This window comes from Pelobates fuscus, chromosome 11 (assembly GCF_036172605.1).
Source record: "Pelobates fuscus isolate aPelFus1 chromosome 11, aPelFus1.pri, whole genome shotgun sequence".
Lineage (NCBI taxonomy): Eukaryota > Metazoa > Chordata > Amphibia > Anura > Pelobatidae > Pelobates > Pelobates fuscus.
In genome coordinates, this window is record NC_086327.1 from 121282683 (window position 1) to 121307405 (window position 24723).

Consider the following 24723-nt stretch of genomic DNA (forward strand, 5'->3'; position numbering starts at 1 on the left):
AACATGGTGCTTGGAGTGGTTTTTAATGCAGAAGAATTAAAAGTTTTTTTTAACAAATCACAATGTATTAATAGTGAACTGATAAGGGAGTTGTGAATTGCATGCCACGTAGCCATGCAATAAAATTGTCCAGCTCAACAATCTTTGCAAGTCAACTGCAAAGCATTGCAATTTCTTAAAGGTACAATATAGTCACCAGACCCACTACAGCTTGTGAACATGCGCAATAGACTACCAATGCTTTCCTATGGGAAAGCATTGGATTGACTGAGATCATCAAGACTGGAGGTAAAGTCAGGCGGGCCAGCTCACCTTTTTACTGAGATCAGAGGTAAGTCGGACACCTAAACATCCACTTCACAAGGGTTCCTTTAACCCCTTAAGGACACATGACATGTGTAACATGTCATGATTCCCTTTTATTCCAGAAGTTTGGTCCTTAAGGAGTTAAGTAAGTAAACAACATTTTGTTTTGCATACACTTGTTGCATAATATGGGAAACCCCATTAAATCACTTGGTAACAACACAAAAGGCTGTCCAATTGCATCATTTCTGAAGTTGTTTTTACGTTATCCCAAGAATTTCCCAGTAGCCGCTAACAATACTCGTTTTAAGCTAAGAACAGCAAGCAGTCTCAGCAGTCACGGTGCAGGTTGTTAGGCAGTTCATACAACGGTAAGCCAAATACATTTAGTATAATTCTAAAGTTATGTTGATTTCTTTTTATGCATGTGTCTGTTGTATGTATCGTGGAGACAGGAATTGAGATGCATTTCAGCATGATTTTGCAAGTTGTATTTACTCATTTGAATCATGTTTTGACACACCCTAATTTTATTTTAGTGTTAACGATATTTTGGAGTTTATGCACTAAACAAAGAGTTGTGGGAAAACCAAACTGGAAAATTTATGCTAAAATAGCCAATTTGACTATAGCTAAATTGCAGGGTTTTTCTAAATCAGCTATTGGTGCCTAAATATTGCAATCAGTTTGCTGTTCAGTCAGTGTTTAGGGAATAAACTCTGTTGTCTTTTTTCAGTTGCTTAAATAGACTCTCACTTTTAAGTGAGTTATATTCATGAAACACTCAGATTGACGGCATTGGAATTTCTATGAAATTCGTACACAATTAACAGGTATCATAAGACAAATTAGGAACTATATTTTCTTGTGGACAAGTGTAAAAAAAACTGATGAACATACACGAAAGTGGAGCTTCAAAGAGGTTTCTGCTATGTACTCTTCTCTTATCCTTGCAACTATTGCTAGTGATGGCTGTGGGAAAGGTCATCTTTTTACACGATGCACAAAAAGGTTTATGGAGAATCCTGCAAGCTCACTGGAACTCCCATCGACCTCAGTTGTGTGAACATGTTTGAGAGTACAACATTGATGCATTTTCCTAGTGTAGGTGTAGGCAACCTTTGGAACTCCAGATTTTTTGGACTGCAATGCCCATAATGCTCGCAAAGCATCAGGGAAGATGTAGTTCAAAACATCTGGAGTGAAGAACGTTTCCTAAAGCTTTCGATAAGAATATCTCCATCTGCCCAGTACAAGTATTGTACCTGTACATACTTCAAATAGACACTTTAATTTTTAAGATAAAAACAATGCTACAAAACTATACAAAATTGCATGCACAAATTAAACCTTATTATTTAGGTAAAATGCCAAGAAATGTATAAATGTTTCTGACCTAGACCCAAGAATCTTCATTTGAGGTCTGACAGGTAATTATAAGAGAAAGTTGTCTGTATGTGAATGTTCAAACTAGCCAGAGAGATACATATAAAATAACATTGTAACAGAATCGCCTGCTTGGAATCCAATTTACATATATTTGCATATGATGGTATTGCAAACAGAATGTTATAATTTGTATTAACTTTAATCACCCTAACGACCCCTTTTTTGAAGAGTAATATTTTATTGTAGTCTGTGGTTGCCTGTATAATTCTCCATGGGGTTATGTTTTATGTTTAATGTCACCACAAGTTAAATGCAAAGTGCTGAGAGGCTAGTTTTGTTTGAATTTGAGTTGGCACAGTTGCATTAACATATATGCATATATAAATAAATTAAATTAATACGTTCTGTTTAAATTACCACATTTTGTAAATATATGTGAAATGTTAATCCAAGTGGTTATTTCATTGCAACCATAAAGAGTTAAGATAACACTCCATTGGGGAAAATCTATAATATATATACATGTAATATATTTAGTAGATACATCCCAAATAATACATGCATGTATTTTCTTTTAAGCAAAAAAAGGGGATGATCTGCTAAACCAATCACAAATAAAACAACATAGCATATAACTGTGTTTAAAAGCAAATTGTAAAAGTTGCATTCACAAGTGGCCACTCACACTTTTACTGAAGTTTGCAAGCCTTGAATATTTTTCTTTTTCAAAATGGAAAATCCAAATCTTCTGTCTGGGTTAGAATCTCCATAGATGTATTAGCATATATGTGCTCAAGAAAAATATATATATAAAGAATGAGATGCACATTCAGAGTGAAGTACAAAACAAGTATTTAATAACTTACATCAAGATATAAAATCATCAGTGTAGTCCCTCTATGTCACCACCAGGGGTCCCCTGTAATGTATTTTCTTTTTCATGTTTTATTTTATGGTTTATGAACAATTAGCTTACAACATCTGCAGATCTAGTGTCTGTAACTACTGCAAGCCCTCTTTTACCCACATTCACCGATCAGAGGCTTCTCACTGAAAAGCCTCTGTGGTGTAGCTACGAGCTCCTCCATGTAGCTTTTCATTCACAGACTTATCAATGTCCCGACGGAAAATTTAAAGCTAATTTGAAGATAATTATTGAATATGCTCATTTAATCCAGGTGAATTCCATATCTGTTAGTGCTGAAATTGTCCAGAATCCAGGCCTAGTATGGAAATATTAGACATAAATCAAGTTTCCCCCCCGATCTCATTTTTAATCCGCTTGTTAGCAGTAGAGTAAACAGGATTCTCCTGCGAGCTGGAAATGGATTTAAATAAATATGAAATGCTAATTACCTAGATCTACTAATAAGACTGAGCTATCAGGAAACCCCTCACTTCCTTACATTGAGGGTGGCGGTGAGAAAATGAATATAAGGTTCCATTTCTCCTGCTATTAACCTTCACATCACTGGCCATAGTATGAGGGAATAGTTTCTGTAGGGCCCTGTCTTGAACAAGCGTGGGTCCAAAGCCCAATCTCAAGACACAGAGTGGCAAACAAAAACACCTATAAACAATGCATGTTGCTGTGTGTTTTATTGCTCGGGCTACCTAATGTAATGTGCATTATATCATGTCAGGTAAGGGGCTGCAAGTGTAGGGCATGCAAGTCCCTATTTAGGGCCCAAATCCCTTTGTACCTCTTTTCTGTGGAGCACCATATTATTAGTTTGTCTGAGTTTACAACAGAGCTCCACAACACTGATACTCACAGTAATGTGTCTTTAGAGATCAGTCTGTGTAAATAAGATATATTGTTCTTGCTCTACATAGCATTTTAGTTCTCACACCCATAAAATGAAATTGACGCTCTTTATCTGTTTAAAAAGTTAGGGGTATGGATAGGTGTACTATATGTGTGTAAGGGAGGGGGGAATAATGTCTGTAGTGTATGTGTGTGGGCGATAGAGCCTGTATAGTATGTTGGGGTATAGAGGCTGTCGTATTTGGGAGCTTAGGGACTGTAGGGATATAGGGCTGTAGTATATGGGGGGATGCGGGCTATTGAGGGGCAGGTTTATAAAAAAAAAAAGAAAATTAAAACAAGTTAAATCCCTTCTCTGGCTTAAATTGGGTCAGGAAGGGGTTTAGTTTGATGATTAGCACAAATTTTTATTTTGACAAATAGTGTTAAATTTAATTTTGCTCATGTCTACTAGTCAAGGCAGTAAGCTTGATATGCAGGAGGTGCAATCGGCAAACTCCATGGCATTAGGATCGCCTCTTCGGGCCAACATCCCGGGAGCTTTGGCCAAAGTGAAAAAAAAAAAACAGTCTGAGACTATTTAGACAAGAGGATTTGCAATGAATTGTTTTTGCTGGATTTCCATCACATTGCTTCATGTTCACATGCTTCCAACAATCATTGCTGAGTCACAAAATGAACTTGCTTTGAGAAAGTTGTACTGAATTGAAAACTGATTTTGACTTTTAAAACTAAAAGACTTTTAGTTTTAAGTCAAAATCAGCTTTCAATTCAATTGAAAGACAATTCACTTTAGTGAGAATTGTCAGGAATTCAAAGGGACTTTCACATTTATGGTCAAAAGTAGAATTATTTTTCTTCAAGGCAGCTATAATTCCAGTTCCACGACTGTGGCCTTGAATTAGAAATTCACGTTGAATTCTTGACAAATCTCACTATAGCGGGTATCTCTACACAGAACAAGCCAGAGGGAACTGCACTCAAGGTCAATAAATAATTGATAAAGAATTTTGTCATTTCTTTTGGCTCTGTACCATTAAAACATTTTCTCATGAGGCCGGCTTCCCAAGTTTCAGTCCCCTGGAGGGAAGGTCGCCGCCAGACCGGTCGAGGCCTTCGCCGGCGGTGAGTGGGGCGGACGGCCGCTGCCCCACTATCCTGCCTGACAGCACCCGGCCAGAGACCGAACCCCGGGCGGATCCGGCCCCGTCTCCCCCCCCTATGGACCGGGGGGGTGATCCCGGTCCTACACACCGGCTCGGCGAGCTAGGCCCAGGGACATTACCGCTTCGCATGATTACCCGGGCGCACTGCATAAAATGGCGGACGCCATGTGCGTCGCGGCGAGAGACGAGCTACCACTATAATGAGCCCCCAGCAATGCTCGGGACCTCCGGACGGAGCCTTGGGGAGGCGGAGAAGCCTGCGACCCTCACTCCTCGCACCACGGACCAACGAGAGAAGTCTACACTAGCCCACCACCGAGAACTACTAAGAGAAAGCAGAGCAAATAGCTTGTCTAAGCCGCTGACTGCACTTACTCACCTTGAGGACCAGGGACTACTGCACACAACGGCATGCTCCCGCAAACCACCTATAGGATTACCCGCTGACCACAAGCTCAGCAAAGCGGCAGCTCAAGCAAGAGGATACCAACGACTCCAAGCGACAGTCTTTAAGCGACTTATTATTTATCCCAGAGGACTCTGCCAAGCTGATGCCCGATCCGGAAGACCCGCAGGACACCAACTACTGGACTTTGCCCGAACCCCCACTCTGGTGGTTTATTATACCCAGCAACACTACCAAGTCAAGCCAGACATCGGTTGAGCATGAAGCGGCGCATACCGGAGAAGCAACCTACCAGCCTCACGGACAATCCCCAGGGCCTACACCAACCCGTGCAAGTTAGACCAGCCAGGGTGACATTAAGCATTTAAACCAACCTTGATAATATGTTAAGCCTCAGTAATCTTTAGTTAAATACATCAAGGCTGTCCATCGGTAAATATAGCCCACATCGTTGCAATATATAGCATAAACAGACACATAGCCTTTATATTGGCCTGTTACTTATGCCTAGCTTTCTTGTCAAGCCGCAACCCAGCTAAGATAGCTTAACTTGTGTCAGATTCGTTAGACCTGCTCTAATTATTTAAACATTCAACTCAGCCTGTTTGTATATATGTCTAGGTCGTTCCCTTTTGCAAACTGAAGTCAGCAGCATAGCTTAGATATGTATTGCAAACATGTTTATACAATCTTGATTCAAATACTGCGTTTATTAATATTTGTACACGAAAAAAAAAAAGTGCACTGCTTATCGACCCAATACTGTAACTAATGTAACGTAACCTACATATGGAATGCCGTTGGGGTACCATGTGTATGCCTGTAACTAAAATACGCACTACAAAAATAAAGAATTAAAAAAAAATAAAAAAAAAAAAAAAAAAACATTTTCTCATGACTTGTATGCCGGGATTTTGTTTTGGATTTAGTGAATAAACGGATTCTAGCAGAACTGGAGAATGTGTTTCAAAGCAATGCATTTGGCCAAACATTTGCAATTAGGTTTTTGATCCACTATAATTCAACATAAAGTGATAAATGATAACTCTACATCGCACTCTGAAAACTCACAGAAAAAATAAAACAAAGCATTCCTTGCTGGGACGATTTATTAGAAATAGTGCAAAATAGAATCAAAGACAAAACACATAAAAAAAAAGGAATCTTTGCTTTGGATAGAAGAGGGTGGAGGGAACTCAAATAAATCCTAGAGTAACACGGAACATCATAAACTCCATTCTTTGCACCTTTCAGCAAGCGTAGACGAAGTAAAACAATGAGCGTTATGTATAAAAGTGCTCTAAAATACGAACGGTTAGCCAATCACCCTGGCAACAAATGGAACCAACAGGCACATTCCATTGGTGACTTCACCCGTTTTGAATGTTAAGACAACTTTGAAGAGCACAGCAGTTTATATATAACCCCCAGTGTTTCTGATCCTCCTCCTCATTTGTGATGTTATCTGCTAAATCTTTAATATGAAATAAAAAAAAAAAAAACAGAGCGTCATATGGAAAAAAGTTATAGGTGATTTATTCTCAATGTTTAATTCAACAGTGTAATTTCAAGAAAAGTGACTGTTCCTCTTTAATGAAAGGGGTTGGATGAGAAATTGCGTTTGCTTTGGGGGAATATCAGAGACATTTCACAATCGCTCTAGTTTTAGGAATTGAGAAATAATAGCTTATACATGTCAGAAAAGATTTATTGTTTGAAGTGCCCCGAATGAAGACAAGAAACACAACAGAATGTCTCCAGAGGTAAGTATGAGTGAACGTCATTAGTAATTAATAACAAATCATTTTTTTAAAAAAAAGTTTTTCTTTAACTTGAAAGGAAAATAATTTGGAAACGTAACAGCCGTAAGTACATTTTATTGTCTTTTTCGAAGTGTTTCTCTGTGACCGTACGTACATTCACACGTGCAAATAAAATATACCAAAAAGATACCTAACCTGTAACTACAAAATCTCACACTGGGGCAGCAGATATTTTCCCGTTAAAGTAATTCCCCAGTGTGAATATATACAAATAGAATATAGAAAACATTTGATCAGCCTGTTGTTTTAGTGATTCATTGAACCCTTGTTCCATTTAAGGATTCCTGCAAGTAACTATTGTATAAGGTTATCGCTTTGCGTGCATGGTTAATACAATATGGGTCATGGCTGTGGGTTCAGGGTTAATACAGTATGAGAGTATGACTGTAGTTAAATGGTTAATACAGCAGGTGTGGAATTTATGAATATACGTTTGTGTAATACTCTGAATTCAGAGGTTTGGTGTCATAATGTGACAAATACAACACGTTCAAAGTGCTGGATGTAGTATAGGGCTGTTTAGGCAGGGGCTCATTTCAGTATCTGGAGCAGGAAGCATACAATTTACTCTTGGACTGAAGCCCTTATCGTTTTGTAACCTAGAAATCTGTACATAAACAACAACAGAAAAATGCATATTTTTCTTTAATTTCATTTTCTATTGTTTTTTAAAACATTGAGAGGGTGGTTAAAGCAAGGGTTTCGATTGGTCAGTAGCAAGGACCATGAAGCTTTCATTGATCACTGATCAGATCAGGGGAGGTCTGGCAACTTGTGGCAATTTAGTGGCCTATAGTGCAATATTACCAAACCACCTGTTAGACACAATACAAAATAGGTATGTTGATAGACATATAAGATAATACTTGAAAACTATAGAAATCTCAATTTATCTTTCCAGGCAAAATATTTTATTAATAATATTGAATGGAAAGAATTAGAGTGCCACGCACTTGGGCATTTAGATGATGTGAAAAGGGGTTAGAGAGCAGCCCGGGGAGCAACTGTCCTGCCCACTTGATACTTGGACATCACAAATCAATAACCAAACTAATATAATTTAGGGCTGTGGTCACTGCAGTGCCAAAGAATATTAAGAAAATATTTCATCTAGTGCAGCATAAGTGTTTAAATTGCTATGGGTCCAACAGCAGGAGTATCAAACAATTTCAAGTATCTCATCACTGGTTCATCTGTGACCAAAAGTTGTTTTGTTGTTTCTGACAAGCACTGTAAAGGCTTACTGATTACTCAGCTTATATCCAGCCATAGTACACTACCTATTATAATATTATTATTATTTATTATCACATAGTGTTGAACTGGGCCCCCAATCTGTCACATTAAATGTCTCTGGAATGTACCTCTTCTTGTCCATCTTTATTCGAAGTTGATGCCTAAGAAATGTTTGATTCTTGCAAGGTCTTTCATCTTGAATTTAGCTGTGAGCATTACTTTTATCTTGTAATGTTTAATTACTGGCCCTTACGTTGAAATTATCTACCCTTATTATCAGTATAACTTTTTCATCTTCTTACTGTTTGTTGTATGCGCAGTGGTCTGCAGTGTTCTGCTCAAACTCTGCTCATGTAGTGCTTTATTACAATTTCAACCTGACTGCTTTAAAACCGCACAGTGACTTGCTCAATATGAGAAATAGTTTTCCATTTTGTTTCCTGCCCTCAAAACCTTCTGGTTGTTCTACGATTATTTCACAAACAATTGGAGTAAGTAAGTGTAACGAGAATATACCCCTACACGCAGGATCCAGCTAAACAGAAGACAGTACAGAGGTGAGATACGTCTACCGGTCCTTAGAGTGGCCGGACTCGACGTATATAGGAGAAGTACAGAGTCAGGAACGATCCGAGGTCAAGGGCACAAAGAGACAGCGTAAACGAGGACTAACCGGGGTCTGGTACACAGGAAACAGCAAGCCGGCAAACAGAACAGACAAGGATAAAGCGAAAACGAAGTCAGAATACAAAGCCAAGGTCAAATACGGAGGAACACAACTGAACACAACAAGCGCTAAAGGGAACTGAAACAGAAACCACGATAGGGCAAGGAACTAAGGGAAAAGGGTAAGTATAAGTAGCTTCAAAACTAATGTGATTGGCTCCTGTCACTTCCACACCCCCAAAAGGTAAGTGTATGGGGTGTGTGGCATGACAGGGGCCAATGGGAACCTTTTGACAATTCAGGCTCCCACTGTCTCTTTAAGAGCGCGCCCGAGACTCGCGGTGCGCTCTTAGATTCAAGCGGGACACGTGACCGCATCTCGCGGTCACTGCCCGCCTTCCTGCTAGAAGCGTCGGATGAGCCGCAGGACCGCGCGCGGCTTGAAGAGAGGACCGCAGCAGGCCCCTGGGAAAGGTGAGTAACGCTACAGTAAGTAAGTAAGCTGAAATAAGTCGTATTGTGCTGATAGTTGCCATAGTGGCTTTAGAGGATTCTATGGTGATAGGAATACAAACCTGTATTTCTAGCAATACAGAGCCCTCTGGTCCCCCCTAACACCCTTCATCAGGCCCTCCCCCGGCATTTAAAGGGTTAAAAAAAAAAACCTTTATTTACTCATCCGATTCCTGTGCCGATCTCCTGCGGTGCTGACACAGCGCTCCGTCCTCTTCGATGCATTTCATCTCTCTTAAACTACAATGTTTTACATTGCAGGACTGAGTGGGACAGTGACACTGCACCCTGACCACTTTAATTAGACTAATTTGAGTGGGTGCCTATAATGTCACTTGAAGATTCATATGTAATGTTTGCAGTTGGGGACAACGTTTCTTCGTAATCAATTCACTTTAATTGATTATAAACTTTAGCAACATATCTGGCCATATATGTTTCATTCTTTGTTGCCTCCAACCTTCCAGTGAGAGTGTAATTTTCTCTCAGTGCAGCCAATGAACGTGCTAACTCTGCATCACTCTTGTTTTTCAGTAAGTATACAAAGACTGCTCCCGAGTAGACCTGAGTGGATGCTATGGCATATTTCAAACCTTCTTTAGCTTGTGGTTCTATAGGACATGCCAAGTCAGTATGCGCCAGTTCTAATGCTGCTGTGCCTTTTTCATCTGACTCTTTGATTATACTCTGAATAGTTTTTTTTTTCGTTAAGGGCAAATTTCACAGTTTAGGTCAGGCATATTAATTTTACCCCCAATCCTAATTCCGTCTCCAACATTCTGTAACTTTGCAATGTCATCTTAATTACAGTGACCTAGAATTTCATGTCAAATGCATATATTGTAATATCCATGGCAGCTAATTTCATTTTCAGTAGAAGTACGGTATTTGGATAGTAAAATCTCTTGTATTTTTGTGTTTTGGATTTGGTGCCACTCTTACAAACACATTCACTTCTGCCTTGTCTAAAGTTAACTGGTGCACCATAGTTTACTGCTGTCTCTACAGGCAAGGTGTCTTGAGGATATTAAGGTATACACAATGCCTTGCTTGGGGTTGCTAATACTCGATTTTCCTTTACTGTCATGTAGGTAAATCTCTGCATCACCACTCCTCGGTGCCTAACTACTTTCTTATTCCCGTCTGCAAGTTCCATAAAGTGTTTTGCTAGTTTACAGTTTCCTCTGTGACCGCAATTGTAACAGACAATATCAGAGTCGTCCTTCATTTTAAATCTAGGACTTACATTGCTCACTTTCAACACTCTATCGTCAATTGAGCTTGTACATTATTTCGCAATATCTTCAAAACTTCTCAACTGTGTTTTTATCTGTACAGAAAGTACCTTCACGAAAGTACCTTTACAAAAAATACCTTTACCTGTGTAACATGGATGGCAAATGGTTTACACAATTAAAGCAAAACTTTCAGAATTATCACAATTGGCAATCCATCACTTAACGTTTCTCCCACATTTCTTAATACTGCTGTGTTTGTCTTTGCATTTGTACCTTTCTGAATCGACGTCAGCTTATTGTATAAACTAACTAGTCAGGCGTATCCTTTGCTTGCATAATAATCTTTCAGTATTTGAAACTCCTTTCTTACATCATCAGCTCCCTCAATCATATTTAACCCCTTCAGGACGGAGTCAATAGTGCACGTTCTGATCAAAACAAAACGTAAACAAAAACTGGAATTTGCGCTATATGTCTGTTCACCCGTAGTTCCCCTCTTTCATATTATATGCACCCACACTTATTATATATCATTTTGTTCAGGAGAAACAGGGCTTTAATTTATCATTAACTATTCATATATGGAACATAATTCATTATGAATACAATTTTAAACTTCGCTGAACTCAAATATTAGTGTTTCAAATTGGTAAGTTGTATTACGATGATATTTTAAGTAAAAGTGAAGTTTTTTTGCATTTTTTACAAACGAACGGCACTTTTATGGACTATATTATTGTTGTAATATGTTTTACTGTTTTAAAACACTAATATTTGTGTTTAGTGAAGTCTCCTGAGAATAACAGTACCCCCCATGTACAGGTTTCATGGTGTTTTGGAAAGTTAGAGAGTCACATATAAGGCTTGCATTTCATTTTTTTGACATTGAAATTTGCCAGATTGGTAATGTTACCTTTGAGACGGTGTGGTAGCCCAGCAATGAGAATTACCCCCATAATGGCATACCATTTGAAAAAGTAGACAACCAAAGGTATTGAAAGTGGGGTATGTTTAGTCTTTTTTAGTAGCCACTTAGTCACAAACACTGGCCAAAGTTAGCGTTCATATTTGTTTTTGTGTTAAAAAAGCAAAAAACGAATATTTGGCCAGTGTTTGTGACTAAGCGGAGCGCCGGTAAGGTAAGTATACCGGGCGCTCCAGGGCTCAAAGCCGTTATGGCGTTCTATGCCGTCGCAACGGCTTTAAAGCCCACTTAAAGCGTGACGGCATAGAACGGCGTTAAGGGGTTAAAGACATAATTTTATCATCTAAGACCTGCATTAATGGAGCATATACTTCCTCATTCGTATGTTTATCAATATCATAATCATCACCAGTAACATCTGGTTCACTCAGGTTTCTCTGAGATCCATTAACTACAGAAGTCCACAAAGTTTGCCTTCCATAACTCATAGTTCTTTTAATCTATGTCAGAGCACAGCCTGCTCCATCAGTTTTAAGCATCCCACCTGGGCCTATAACTTGTTGCAATCTGCATTCTGAAGGTAGGATAAGTGGGCAAGTTTGGAGAGTAACAGAGGAACAACACCACACATATTTAGTGCTTCACAGCTCAAGGGTAACAATTGTATTGTACCATGGACATAAACACTATTGAGAGCACCTTAGAAATATATCTAAACAACTTAATTTTTTTTGGACTAACCTTATATGGAGCTGTAGAGAGAGAAGCAGACTGTCTCTGTCTCCCCAACTCCTGCCCCAACACCTCACTAATGGAAGAAAGACCGAGTTAAATACATCACTGGCTGTTCCAACTTCTGTCTGGGAGTGTATGTCCCAATAAGATTGGGCAGCCCATATTGTATGGATATGTATATGTATCTTATTGTTTTGCTTTGTATATGCAGGAATATATCTTGCAAATGCATCATGTTAGTGGGGACATTACTTAAGTTAGCTGACATAAACAAAAAAAATGCAAAACTCAGAATGACTTATCATATTTCCTATCAAATGAATTCTTGCATCCGGGCACAGTTATTCATCAGTAACCACGTTCACCAGCATTAAATTTGAAGAGGCAGAATAAGAACTACCGATGAATGGTAGATGATCAAATACTCGAGAAATCCATAGATCTACAGTTGTAGAAAGTCAGAGAAACCGTGATGAGCATATGAGTAGAAATTTGAATATAGGTAGCCTAGAGCTTGGTTCAGCTAGCAGCTGAATCCAACATTATAAACAAGATAAAGACAGAAAGAGATTGGGAATACTCCAGCACACCAGGACACAACAAGAATAACTTTAGGTTTACAGCTTCATCATTTGAATCACTCACACACTTACACCTAGGAAGCAATATTAACATGTATAATAGCAAAAATAAATCATCAAACATTATTACCAATTCTTTTAAAATCCCTAAAAAAGTGAAATGGCAAATATGATGCATCAAAACCCATACGATCACCCCCGCTATGAGCTGTCAACAAAGCATCATGTGACATCCAAAATGTATCTGACATCCAAAATGTATCCAGCAGCTAGACATTATCTAAAATCCCTTGTTTGTGCTATTATATGATGCTATGTATATTTTCTGTTGCAACATATTTGCCATTTGATTTTTATGACCACTTTTTAAAGTATTCATAATAGAATGTGACGTGACGGCAGATAAGAACCATTCGGCCCATCTAGTCTGCCCAATTTTCTAAATACTTTAATTAGTCCCTGGCCTTATCTTATAGTTAGGATAGCCTTATGCCTATCCCACGCATGCTTAAACTCCTTTACTGTGTTAACCTCTAACACTTCAGCTGGAAGGCTATTCCATGCATCCACTACCCTTTCAGTAAAGTAATACTTCCTGATATTATTTTTAAACTTTTGTCCCTCTAATTTAAGACTATGTCCTCTTGTTGTGGTAGTTTTTCTTCTTTTAAATATAGTCTCCTCCTTTACTGTGTTGATTCCCTTTATGTATTTATTTATATGTTTCTATCATATCCCCCCTGTCTCGTCTTTCCTCCAAGCTAGACATGTTAAGATAACCTTTCCTGGTAAATTTTATCCTGCAATCCATGAACCAGTTTAGTAACCCTTCTCTGAACTCTCTCTAAGGTATCAATATCCTTCTGAAGATACGGTGGCATGAGCACTTCCCTCTTTCTACTGCTAATACCTCTCCCTATACAACCAAGCATTCTGCTAGCATTTCCTGCTGCTCTATTACATTGTCTGCCTACCTTTAAGTCATCAGAAATAATCACCCCTAAATCCATTTCCTCAGATGCTGAGGTTAGGACTCTATCAAATATTCTGTACTCTGCCCTTGGGTTTTTATGTCCAAGATGCATTATCTTGCACTTTTAAATGTCAGTTGCCACAACTCTGACCATTTTTCTAGTTTACCTAAATTATTTGCCATTTGGCTTATCTCTCCTGGAACATCAACCCTGTTACATATCTTAGTATCATCAGCAAAAAGACATACCTTACCATCAAGACCTTCTGCAATATCACTAATAACAATATTAAAGAGAATGGGTCCAAGTACAGATCCCTGAGGTACCCCACTGGTGACAAGCCCAAGCTTCGAATATACTCCTTTGACTACAACACTCTGTTGCCTGTTACTCAGCCACTACCTTACCCATTCAATAATATTGGAATCCAAACTTAAAGATTGCAATTTATTGATAAGCCTTCTATGTGCAACAGTGTCAAAAGCCTTACTGAAATCTAGGTAAGCAATGTCTACTGCACCACCCTGATCTATAATTTTAGTTACCCAATCAAAAAAAATCAATAAGATTAGTTTGGCATGATCTCCCTGAAGTAAACCCATGTTGTCTCTGATCTTGAAATCCATGTGTTTTTAGATGTTCAACAATCCTATCCTTTAACATGGTTTCCATTACTTTCCCCACTACTGAAGTAAGGCTTACTGGCCTGTAGTTGCCCGACTCCCCCCTATTAGTTTTATACTTTATTTATCTACCTAAATTCACTTTCCTTCTTTAATAAAGTGATTCAATGAGATTGCACTGCCAGAGACTACGTTTTACCACCCTGTCCGTTAAACCGTGTTGGTGAGATTGCTGTGAAATGCTGTTTAATTGTGCTTAACAGAAGAATTAGAAACCATACAAGGACATCAGACTAAAGGAGCGGTGTTATTAAATGAAAACTTTAAGTTCTCTTGAAATAACATCCTTGAACTAAACATTAGAATACAATTCATCCTTCTCTGCTTGCTTTGTCTGTGGTATTAACTGTCTCTCCCACCCTGAATATACAAGTGGAAGTATCAATCCCGACGTATAGGTGCAAAGGCTATGTTATGTTTTGTAGGGGGCTGTTTTGAATAACAGAATATAACAATAGCTGACAGAGCTATGTTGGAAGCACTCAGTTCCAGGTTGGAGAGGTTAATACAGCAATGTGAATTACCTACTCTTTTTTTTATTATGGGACATTGGTGCAAATATGCTGAACCTTATCATCTCAGACCATCTTTGCTCGTTTATCTACCACAATTAAAGGGACACCGTATGCACCAATAGTGGTCGGTAACGTGTAGAAGTGCAGTCCTATTAATAGAACCAAAATTTGTCACAGCGATTAGGAAACAACATGCTGTTGTATTGCGATTTCTGTGTAGGGCATTCTCATTTACTAACTAGCTGTTCACTTAACATAAGAAAAACATTTCTGCATAGCACATTTATATTTAGATAGTGCTGTGGAGGTAGGGTAATAAACAATATAATTGCCTGATTTGTGCAGGCTACACTGCAAAAATGTAAAATATTTGCATTTCATTTATACTATTACATTATTTTCTTTATTATTTAATTCATTCATTATTACTGTCTACTCTGTTGCGGTTGACTGTCTGCTCGTGGTTGCACACACTGTCACAGCGCACACACAGACAATTTGTCTGCCATGATATCTATGTTCGCCTTTCACAATACATCCACTTCACTTATTTTCAGTTAACCATGAATTAGTATGTCCTTTTCTTTTTGTGTAGGCAGCAGAAATAGGAAGCATCTTAACTCTACTTTGTACCAATTTGTTGTGGTGGTTTTTTTTTTGTGGCAGTCCTGTGTACCCACAATACATATTCACAGAATTGAAAGTACATTTTGTTTCTGTGGAAAATTGCCTGTGGTAAGACTGGGCCTTAACAGGCTGTCGTGAATTTGATTCTAATAAAAAAAAGAATGTCTAGCAATCATTGTGTGTGAAGATCCCCCTTTACTCTTTTATTAGTGCCCCACCAAACCAAGTAAAGTCTTGAGACTGAGTCTTTATCAAACTCTCAAATACACTGTAAATGCTACAACATTAAAACTATGCACTTGTGAACATGCAGTGACCTGGTTAGCCCAAAATGAGTAACATTACCCTTGTGATAGTAGTCATAGTGATTAACATTAAACTACCTGAAAGTGCCAAGTGCAACAACTGTTAATTATTTAATTACTCTTATGTAAACCATATTACAGCATCATAATTAAAAGTGCATTGTTAAAAAAAAGTGCATTATTATATGTGTATTTAAGTAAAAAAACAAGCACCAAAAAATTTAAAAATAAAAATGAAAAATAATAAAAACTATTTTTATAGATTTATTTATGTTTTCAGAAGATTCCCTGAGGATACAAAAGAATATAAGTAGTTTTTAATTCAGTTTTTTTCAATTCATTTAACATGAGACTAACCCTTGCTCTTTCGGCAGGATTCAATGGAATCAGCTTGGATTCAGTTTGATGTTTCTAGCAATACAGTACGATATAAAACAACAACGATTCAGTTTGATGATGCTAGCAATACAGTGCGATATGAAGGTAAGTGAGTACATAACTAAAGATGCAAATGGTGATACTGTAAACGTATCAAACATTATGGCTCTCCAAACTTGATCACACAAGTCCTGGGCAGTAGACTGACCCTAACATCCTTTGATCACATTAGTACTCGTTAAAAGCTATTGTATGCATCATTTGTGTCCACTTGTTGACACTTGTATTCTGTCATGCTATGCCATTGGCATAGCTGTATTGCCCCATAAGGTCTTTATCCCTATATAATAGTGTTGGATGAAACATGTAGGACCATTTATGAGGTTTTATTTGTATGTTTTTAAGTTATACCCAATTGGAAAATAAAGTGAAATTTTGGATACCCGTCCTGGATGTTATCCCTGGTAAGAATATATAGTGGATAGCCCCCCAGATATCAAAGGGGAGGTACAAAGAGGGTAGGCAAAATAACCATCTGTTCTCTGAGTGCACTTCTAACTGTGCAGTGCTTTATCCTGTTTTAACTGTATTACACTGTGCCGTTATTGTTTTTGTAGATTAACAGCTGTATTCCCTACTTACTATATATTGCGACTGTTCTACAAGTGGACATATGCTGGGATATCACCTGGGGAAAGCTGTATATTAAATAATTATACAAGATAAGTGTGTTTTATCCACATCTACAACATATCCATGTTTGATATCTGCTAGACTTCTTTGATCTCTTTTTTTTGATCAGGAGTTTGGTTCCTGACAACAGAACAGACTTATAGGTGTTTGCTCCCAGACTATCATTCCCTAGGTTTCTGTTTACACCGTGTAATACCATGTCATATCTAATCTTGTAATTATTGCTGCAATAGCCCTTCCCACTTCCGTATGTTTAGCTTTGTGATGAGACTGACTACAAACTAGTTTCAATGTGCTATTATTATTATTACTATGAAACTGTGCTTCAGGTTATGGATAACTTGACAAATGCTGGTTGTACGGTGATAAACCTACGGTGATAAACAAACATGGAATTCTTGTCCTATGTTTACAGTGCAAACAACATTTGTTAATGGAAACACGTGATCATTTTGCTAAATCTCTAAGTTCCTACTTAAGAGACACATTAAAATAGCTTTTGGGTTAAGACTGGATTAAATACTAATTATGGAGGTAGACTTGTCAGTAGTTTTGTAAGTGTAATCTCTATTTCTCTATATATACAAATGTGTCTCATTTGGTATGATTGGAGAGCAGAACTTTTGTATTTATGTTGTATACCTAGCAGTGGACTTATCATGCATTTATTTCTGGATGCTTTTTTTAGTTTTTGATAAAGAATAATGGTTTTGTCTTTGAGGGCCATGCTTACAGTTTGACCAAAAGTATTTCATTGGAGATTAACGGTGTCCCTTATGTGTGCCTAAAATAGAATTTAGGGTTTATTCGTTAAACCAGGAATTGTATTGATTTGAAATTTAGATTAGAAGATCTTTTTTTTTTTTTCATTCAAATCTGTTAGAAATCATGCCTTTACAAATCCGATTTTCAGTTCACTTGACTGTTTAGGGAATGAACCACAGTTCCATAAAGTCATGTACTCGTAGTTTTTTGGACAGACAAGTATCCATTTCTCGGAATGACTTGTGACAGAGTGTTGGGGATGGTGGTCAAGGGTGTATATCTGACACCCAGACTTTTGCGCAGCCACTATCCTGACATGTGATTAAGCACATGCAGCCCCAGGGAAAGATTAAATGTAGGTTTTTTTTCTCTGTTGTTATTTGGGTCCCTGGGGTGGAGTATTCGGAAGAGCAGGATGGGCCAATTTTACACCCACTGTCAGAGTGGCTGTGCATGAGTCCAGCCCAGGTTTTCTAAGGAGTTCTGGCTAACGAGGTCATTAGCCTCACCTGTAGGGGCCGTGAGCAGCTATTTAACTGCAGTTACAGTAGGGTGGAAAAAGCCCCAAAAAAGGGCAAATAAAAATCCATAATAACCGACGCAATAAAAAAAAAAAAAAAAAACGAGCGCAAAAAAATAATAATCCATGTTCACCCGGCAAGGGCTCCGCGCAGACTGAGCTCTGCAGGGCGGGGGAAGGTTTATAAAGCCTTGCTCCACCCTGCAATTAGGCTCAGAGTACTCTGGTGGGTTTAAGCCATCCAATCAGAGTGCTCTGACAGGTAAATGAAGAGACTGACAGGTAAGTCTCTACATTTACCTGTCACAGCACTCTGGTTGGTTTGAAATCCACCAATCAGAGTGCTCTGTGTCATTTTACACAGCGTGGGAAAGTTATTTGGAATTTTCCCACGCTGTGTAATTTGACTCATAACACTCTGATTGGTTACTTAACCAACCAATCAGAGTGCTGTGAAATGTAAATGTAGAGACTTACCTGTCAGTCTCTTAATTTACCTGTCAGAGCACTCTGATTGGATGGCTTAAACCCACCAATCAGAGTGCTCTGAGCCTAATTGCAGGGCGGGGCAAGGCTTTATAAGCCTTGCTCCGCCCTGCAGAGCTCAGTCTGCGTGGAGCCCTCCATGGGTGTAGATGGACTATTTTTTTTTGCGCTCGTTTTTTTTTTGTTATTGCGTTGGTTATTATGGATTTGCCTTTTTTGGGGCTGGAAAAAAGATTTTAGAAGAAAGAAAACATCGAATGGTAAGTTTATTTTTATTTTTACAGGTATTTAGTTTAAGGTCCCCCCTCATTATTTTTAGGGTGAGGGGGGTAGGTAGGAGTTTATTTTTTTGGAGACGGGGTGACTAGGGGTTTGGGGACTCCTAGTCACCTGGGGGAGGGGGTTAAATATGTATTTAGGGCCCCCACCCTCCGCTCAGGAGTGGCGGCCAGGGGGGAGGACATTAGGTCCCCCCCTTATTCTAGTTTAGGGCCCCCACCCAACACTCAGGGGTGGGGCCAGGGGAGAAGACATTAGGTCCCCCCCTTATTCTAGTTTATGGCCCCCACCCACCGCTCAGGGGTGGGGGCCAGGGGGGAGGACATTAGGTCCCCCCCAACTTGTATTTAGGGCCCCCACCCACCGCTCGGGGGGGACATTAGGTTCCCCCCCAATTTGTATTAAGGGCCCCCACCCACCGCTCAGGGGGAGGACATTAGGTCCCCCCCCCTTATTCTTGTTTAGGGCCCCCACCCACCGCTCAGGGGTGGGCGCCAGGGGGGAGGACATTAGGTTCCCCCCCCCCCAATTTTTATTTAGGGCCCCCACCCACCGATCAGGGGTGGGGACCGGATGGGGGGACAATAGGTCCTCCTCCCTTTTTTTACTTTAGGGCCCCCACCCGCCGCTCAGGGATTGGGGCTGGGGGGGGCAATAGAACCTTTTTTTTTTTTTACAGTGAGCAGCCATAGGCTGCTCACTGTTTAATAGACATGCCCCTACTCGCGGTATAGCGGGTAGGGGCATAATTTACTAATACTAAGTAATCTTTAGTAGATAGCTCCCTAATACCGTGGGAATTAGGGAGTTATCTACTTATTCATTCCTGTCATTACATTGACTGGCCAAGTAACTTACATTTTATATGAATGTATGTTACTTGATTGTTGTAAGTGTTGCAAACGCTTACAGCTGAATCTTGTCTATGTTTGTATACTTTTTATTTGACATTTTATACAGTGTAACATTCTTCTTCTTTCCCTGGTTAAGTATATTAGTACTTAGGCAATACTGTGCTTCGGAACTTCGGCACTTTGACACCTCGGAACTTCGGCAACTTCGAAACTTCGGCACTACTACACTTCGACAATTCAACTATTGCACCCGAATGTCCGAATTAACCGAAATTCGGCCGAATTTTAATTCGGACCGAAACGAATTGCACATGTCTAATTTTCACTTTACTATTAGATTTTGTGTAATTTTACCCTTTAGAGTGTAATCTTTTTTTTAAAGAAGGCCCTCACCGTCTCTTAATTCTGTCACCAGTGGACAAGACACCTAATGATAAATATCTACCTACCATAGATTGTAAGCTTGTTTGAGCAGGGCCTTCCTCGTCTTTCTTTAATTATAAAGTGCTGTGAGATATTTTGGTGCTATATAAATACTAATATTAAAGGGACACTAAAGTCACTAGAACAACTACAGCTTAATGTGGTGGTTCTCGTGTTACTAGCCTGACCATGAAGGCTTTTTAATGTAAACATTGTCTTTTGAGAGAAAAGATAGTGTTTACATTGCTGTCTAATATCACCTCTAGTGGCCATAACTCAGACTGCCACTAGAGGTGCTTCCTGTGTCAGTGCTGCATAGTGTGCAGAAGTGACGCTCACTGTCTCCATGATCTGCATGGAAACGCTGAACGTCCTCATAAAGAAGCATTGATTCAATGCATCTCTATGAGGATACTCTGATTGGCACAATAACCTCCCAATAGCTAGTTATGTGTATTTTGGTTTATTCCATACTTTTACTTTGAAGGAATTATATATGCATTTTAACCATTTAGATTATCATGTTTCTCCAACTAGGAGAAATATTCTCTCTCCATTTTTTCTCCTTCTGCAACATTATCTCCTTTCATCTTGCTGGCATGCCAAGAGCTGCTTTATCTGGTTTTGTGAAAGATCCTGCTTGACTGTAAGAGGATTCTCGTATCTTCTCCTACCTGCACAAGGCGGCTATACCAGTGAAATCTAATTTGCATTGTGCAAATTACAATTCCAGTCCTGAGTTCAGATTTATCAGGACAAATTCTTGGTTTGACACCTATGGTGATTTGAGATTCGTCAAGCCATTTTCAGTTTTGTATTTTCACTTTTTTTTTTTTTCTCGAGAATCACAGTGCTCTGCTATATGTTGACATTTCTAATTAGTAATATTTAGACTATTTAAATTTGCTCTGAATTTTTATTTCTATTTCAGCATTCATATCTATTACTAACAGCAGAACACCAAAAATTGGCAATCTACAATACAGAAATAATAGAGACGGACATAGCGCAATATTGTTGCAGAAAATAAAAATGAGTGATATAGATAATTGCACTCATATTTTTTCATTTTTATTTTATTTTATTTTATTTATTTTTATATATTTTTTAATTTTAATTTTTTTTTATTTATTTTCATTTATTTATATTTATCTTTATTTTAATTGTTATTGTTATTATTTATTTTCATTTATATGTGTATTTATTTTTATGTATATCTTTATTTAATTTTATTTTATTTCTATATATATATACCTTCTTTTGAGCAATATTATTTATTTTATCTTGTTCCATTTACTTTATGTCCTTTTTTTACCAGTTAGAAGTTTTTTTTTGGTGCTGTTTCTATTGCTATCTAATATATATGTGATATGTTGTTAACCTGTATATTATATCCGTTTTTTCATAATATGGACTTGTGTTTGCAAACATATGAACGAAGTGGAATCCTTTCTCCCTGTTATTCCGTAATTGTGAACGAAACCAAAGCGAGGCTTGGCCAGCAACTCCGGAACGCATGACGTAACCGGAAGTGGTTTAGAGTCCGAACCCGGAAGTAAGCGATTGAGTCGGCGTTTTCGCGCCAAAACGGACGGATTTAAAAAGGGAGTCTGTGGACTAGAATTTTATGCCTGGATATGGACGGTATTATGCTTGATGCCCCTGAGGAAGTTCAATTTTGAACGAAACGCGTAGGGCTTGTTCATTACAGTGTTTTGAGTGTTTTATTGTTGATTTTATTTTATTTTATTTTATTTGTACATCTGTTTTTCCTGCTCCACTGGATCCTTCCATTGGGATTCACTACTCCATCTGAGCCTGATGTGCCTGTTTGACACTTCTATTTTGTAAGTGTATTTGTGAATAAAGCGTGTAACTTTTTTACTTGGATACTCTGCACTATTATTTCTCTTTTTCCTCCTATGCATGATACTGATGTTCCACAAGTCCTGAAGTTTCCACATCATTATATTTGATATGCCTTCAATCAAACTATTTTTGTGAGTGCAATTATCTATAAAATTTTTATTTTCTGCAACAATATTGCGCTATGTCCGTCTCTATTATTTCTGTATTGTAGATTGCCAATTTTTGGTGTTCTGTTGTTATTGCCTTGAGGATATAAGAGGAATCCTTTATCTACAATACAGCTAATTAAGGGTAATTTGTGTGTTTGTTTCACCTAATACCCACTAAGTGTGTTTGCTGTCTGCACACAGGTGAATTTATACCGTTTGCTGTTTGTTTGGTCATATCTATTACTAACAAAAACTGTTCCCCACTTTTAGATGAATTAGACGCCTTCAGATTATATACTCCATCTACTCCTAAACCGAGAAGTTTTCGAAACTACCACCATCGGATTCTGATTGCAATTACAGACATAAATGAGGAGAGTTCGTGCGCACATTTTGAGTCCTATGCTGATTACAATGGTAATTCATGCAGACATATTTTTTGCTTCTTAACCCTACTACTTTAGTGATCGCACAGCTTTTATCATATCCCCCACGTTGCTATTTTTCCTGTGTTTTTATACCTCGCCTCCAGAATTTTGTAAACTTGTTCAACCATTGTCAATACACATCTTATTTCGTGTTAACATTTTTTTTTTTTTTTCATCATTATTCTGTGGTTTTGAATGGTAATGTGAATATGTTGAGCTCTACTGTCTTTTATATACATATAACAGGCAGTAATACAAAGGAACACTTTATGCATGCATAAACTGTTCTGCTAAGAATAAGAAAAATAGCATTTTGTTTTGTTATTCATTCCAAGACAAAAAAAAAGAAATAATCTCAATGTGAAAGAATAAAATGGACAAAAATAACAACAGAAACATTGCTAAAGCCTTCCTAAATACTTGTATATATTTAGCCAAGTATTGACAAAATGGCTCGTATCACTTAATACTCGTTGATCCTATGATAGGGCCTTCTCATTATCCAACATGTTTGATCTAACAAATCTGGTAGGTTCGCTACTTTTGGCCACCTTAAATTAAGACTATCTCACAATACTATCAAGTTATACCTGACTGGCATACAACATCACATGTTCTCTACTTTTCCAAACAATTCCAATTTCATATCATCCTATCCAATAAAGGCTATACTTAAAAGTATACCTGTACAGGAATGCGGAAGACTTTTGTCAAAATGTCCTCATAATGTAATATACATCGTATTATGTTTATTGTCTAAATAAATATACAACAGCATTGTATTCTCTGCTTTTAGCCCACTTTTATTTCCAGACCTACCGCACCGTCAGTTCCGACACACCTCAACCGAGTTTTTCCTATTACAGGTTAAGTCACAGCACAATCTTGTATCATCAATATCGATGTTTCTCTGAACACAAATGTTAAGGCTTTGCCTGGAGTTGTGGGAGAGGCTTGGTGTTACCTATAAAAGGGACTCCCCCCTTTCCTACCCTACCGTTAATGGTCTGGCGATCTGCATGCCCTCCCTCCACACCCTTTATTCATTAATATTCTACTAAGAGTGGGCCTTTTATTTCCAGGCCTATCGCACCGTCGGTTCCGACACACCTCAACCGACTTTTTCCTATAACAGGTTAGGCCACAGCACAATCTTGTATCATCAATATCGATGTTACCCTGAACACAAATAAATAAAAAAATATATACGGATATATAAATACATACATACATACATTCTAGTGAAAAGGTGAAATACATCATATGTTGCCATTTTATAAATCAGAATAACAATTCACTTCTTCAGCGCCAGAAAAGAGCATCCAATAGTAGCAGAAATCTATTACCTATTCCCCCTAAAGGTATATTACCTAATTACCCTGAGTAATATGTAATAGTAGGAGAAATCTACTACCTATTCGGACTAAAGGTATATTACCTAATTACCCTGAGTAATATGTAATAGTAGGAGAAATCTACTACCTATTCGGACTAAAGGTAATGGTAGCAGAAATCTAATACCTATTCACCTTGAGTAATAGGTATAGCAGCAGAAATCTGTTACCTGTTAACCCTAACGGTAATATTACCCTGACTAATCAGTAATAGTAGTAGAAATCCATTACCTAATTACCCTGAGTAATCAGTAATAGTAGTAGAAATCTATTACCTAATTACCCTGAGTAATATGTAATAGTAGCAGAAATCCATTACCTATTCACAGTAAATGTAATAGTAACAGAAATATATTACTTAATTACCCTGAGTAATCAGTAATAGTAGGATAAATCTATTACCTATTCACTCTGAGTAATAGGTAATAGTAGGAGAAATCTATTACCTATTCACCCTAAATGTAATAGTAACAGAAATATATGACTTAATTACCCTGAGTAATCAGTAATAATAGGATAAATCTATTACCTATTCACTCTGAGTAATAGGTAATAGTAGGATAAACCTATTACCTATTCACCCCGAGTAATAGGTAATAATAGGATAAATCTATTACCTAATTACCCTG

At 38.1% G+C, this 24723-nt stretch overlaps 1 protein-coding gene across 1 annotated transcript in view; it reads left to right on the forward strand.

Annotated features, from left to right (window-relative positions):
* The first annotated feature begins 635 nt into the window (after positions 1 to 635).
* The window catches only part of LOC134577461 (uncharacterized), a 29478-nt gene continuing 5390 nt past the window's right edge, over positions 636 to 24723 (forward strand). The window contains exons 1-3 of the mRNA XM_063436221.1: positions 636 to 677; positions 16231 to 16339; positions 22543 to 22689. Coding sequence (XP_063292291.1) covers positions 16237 to 16339; positions 22543 to 22689 — 250 coding nt within the window. The 5' untranslated portion in view covers positions 636 to 677; positions 16231 to 16236. The remainder of the gene's footprint in view (positions 678 to 16230; positions 16340 to 22542; positions 22690 to 24723) is intronic.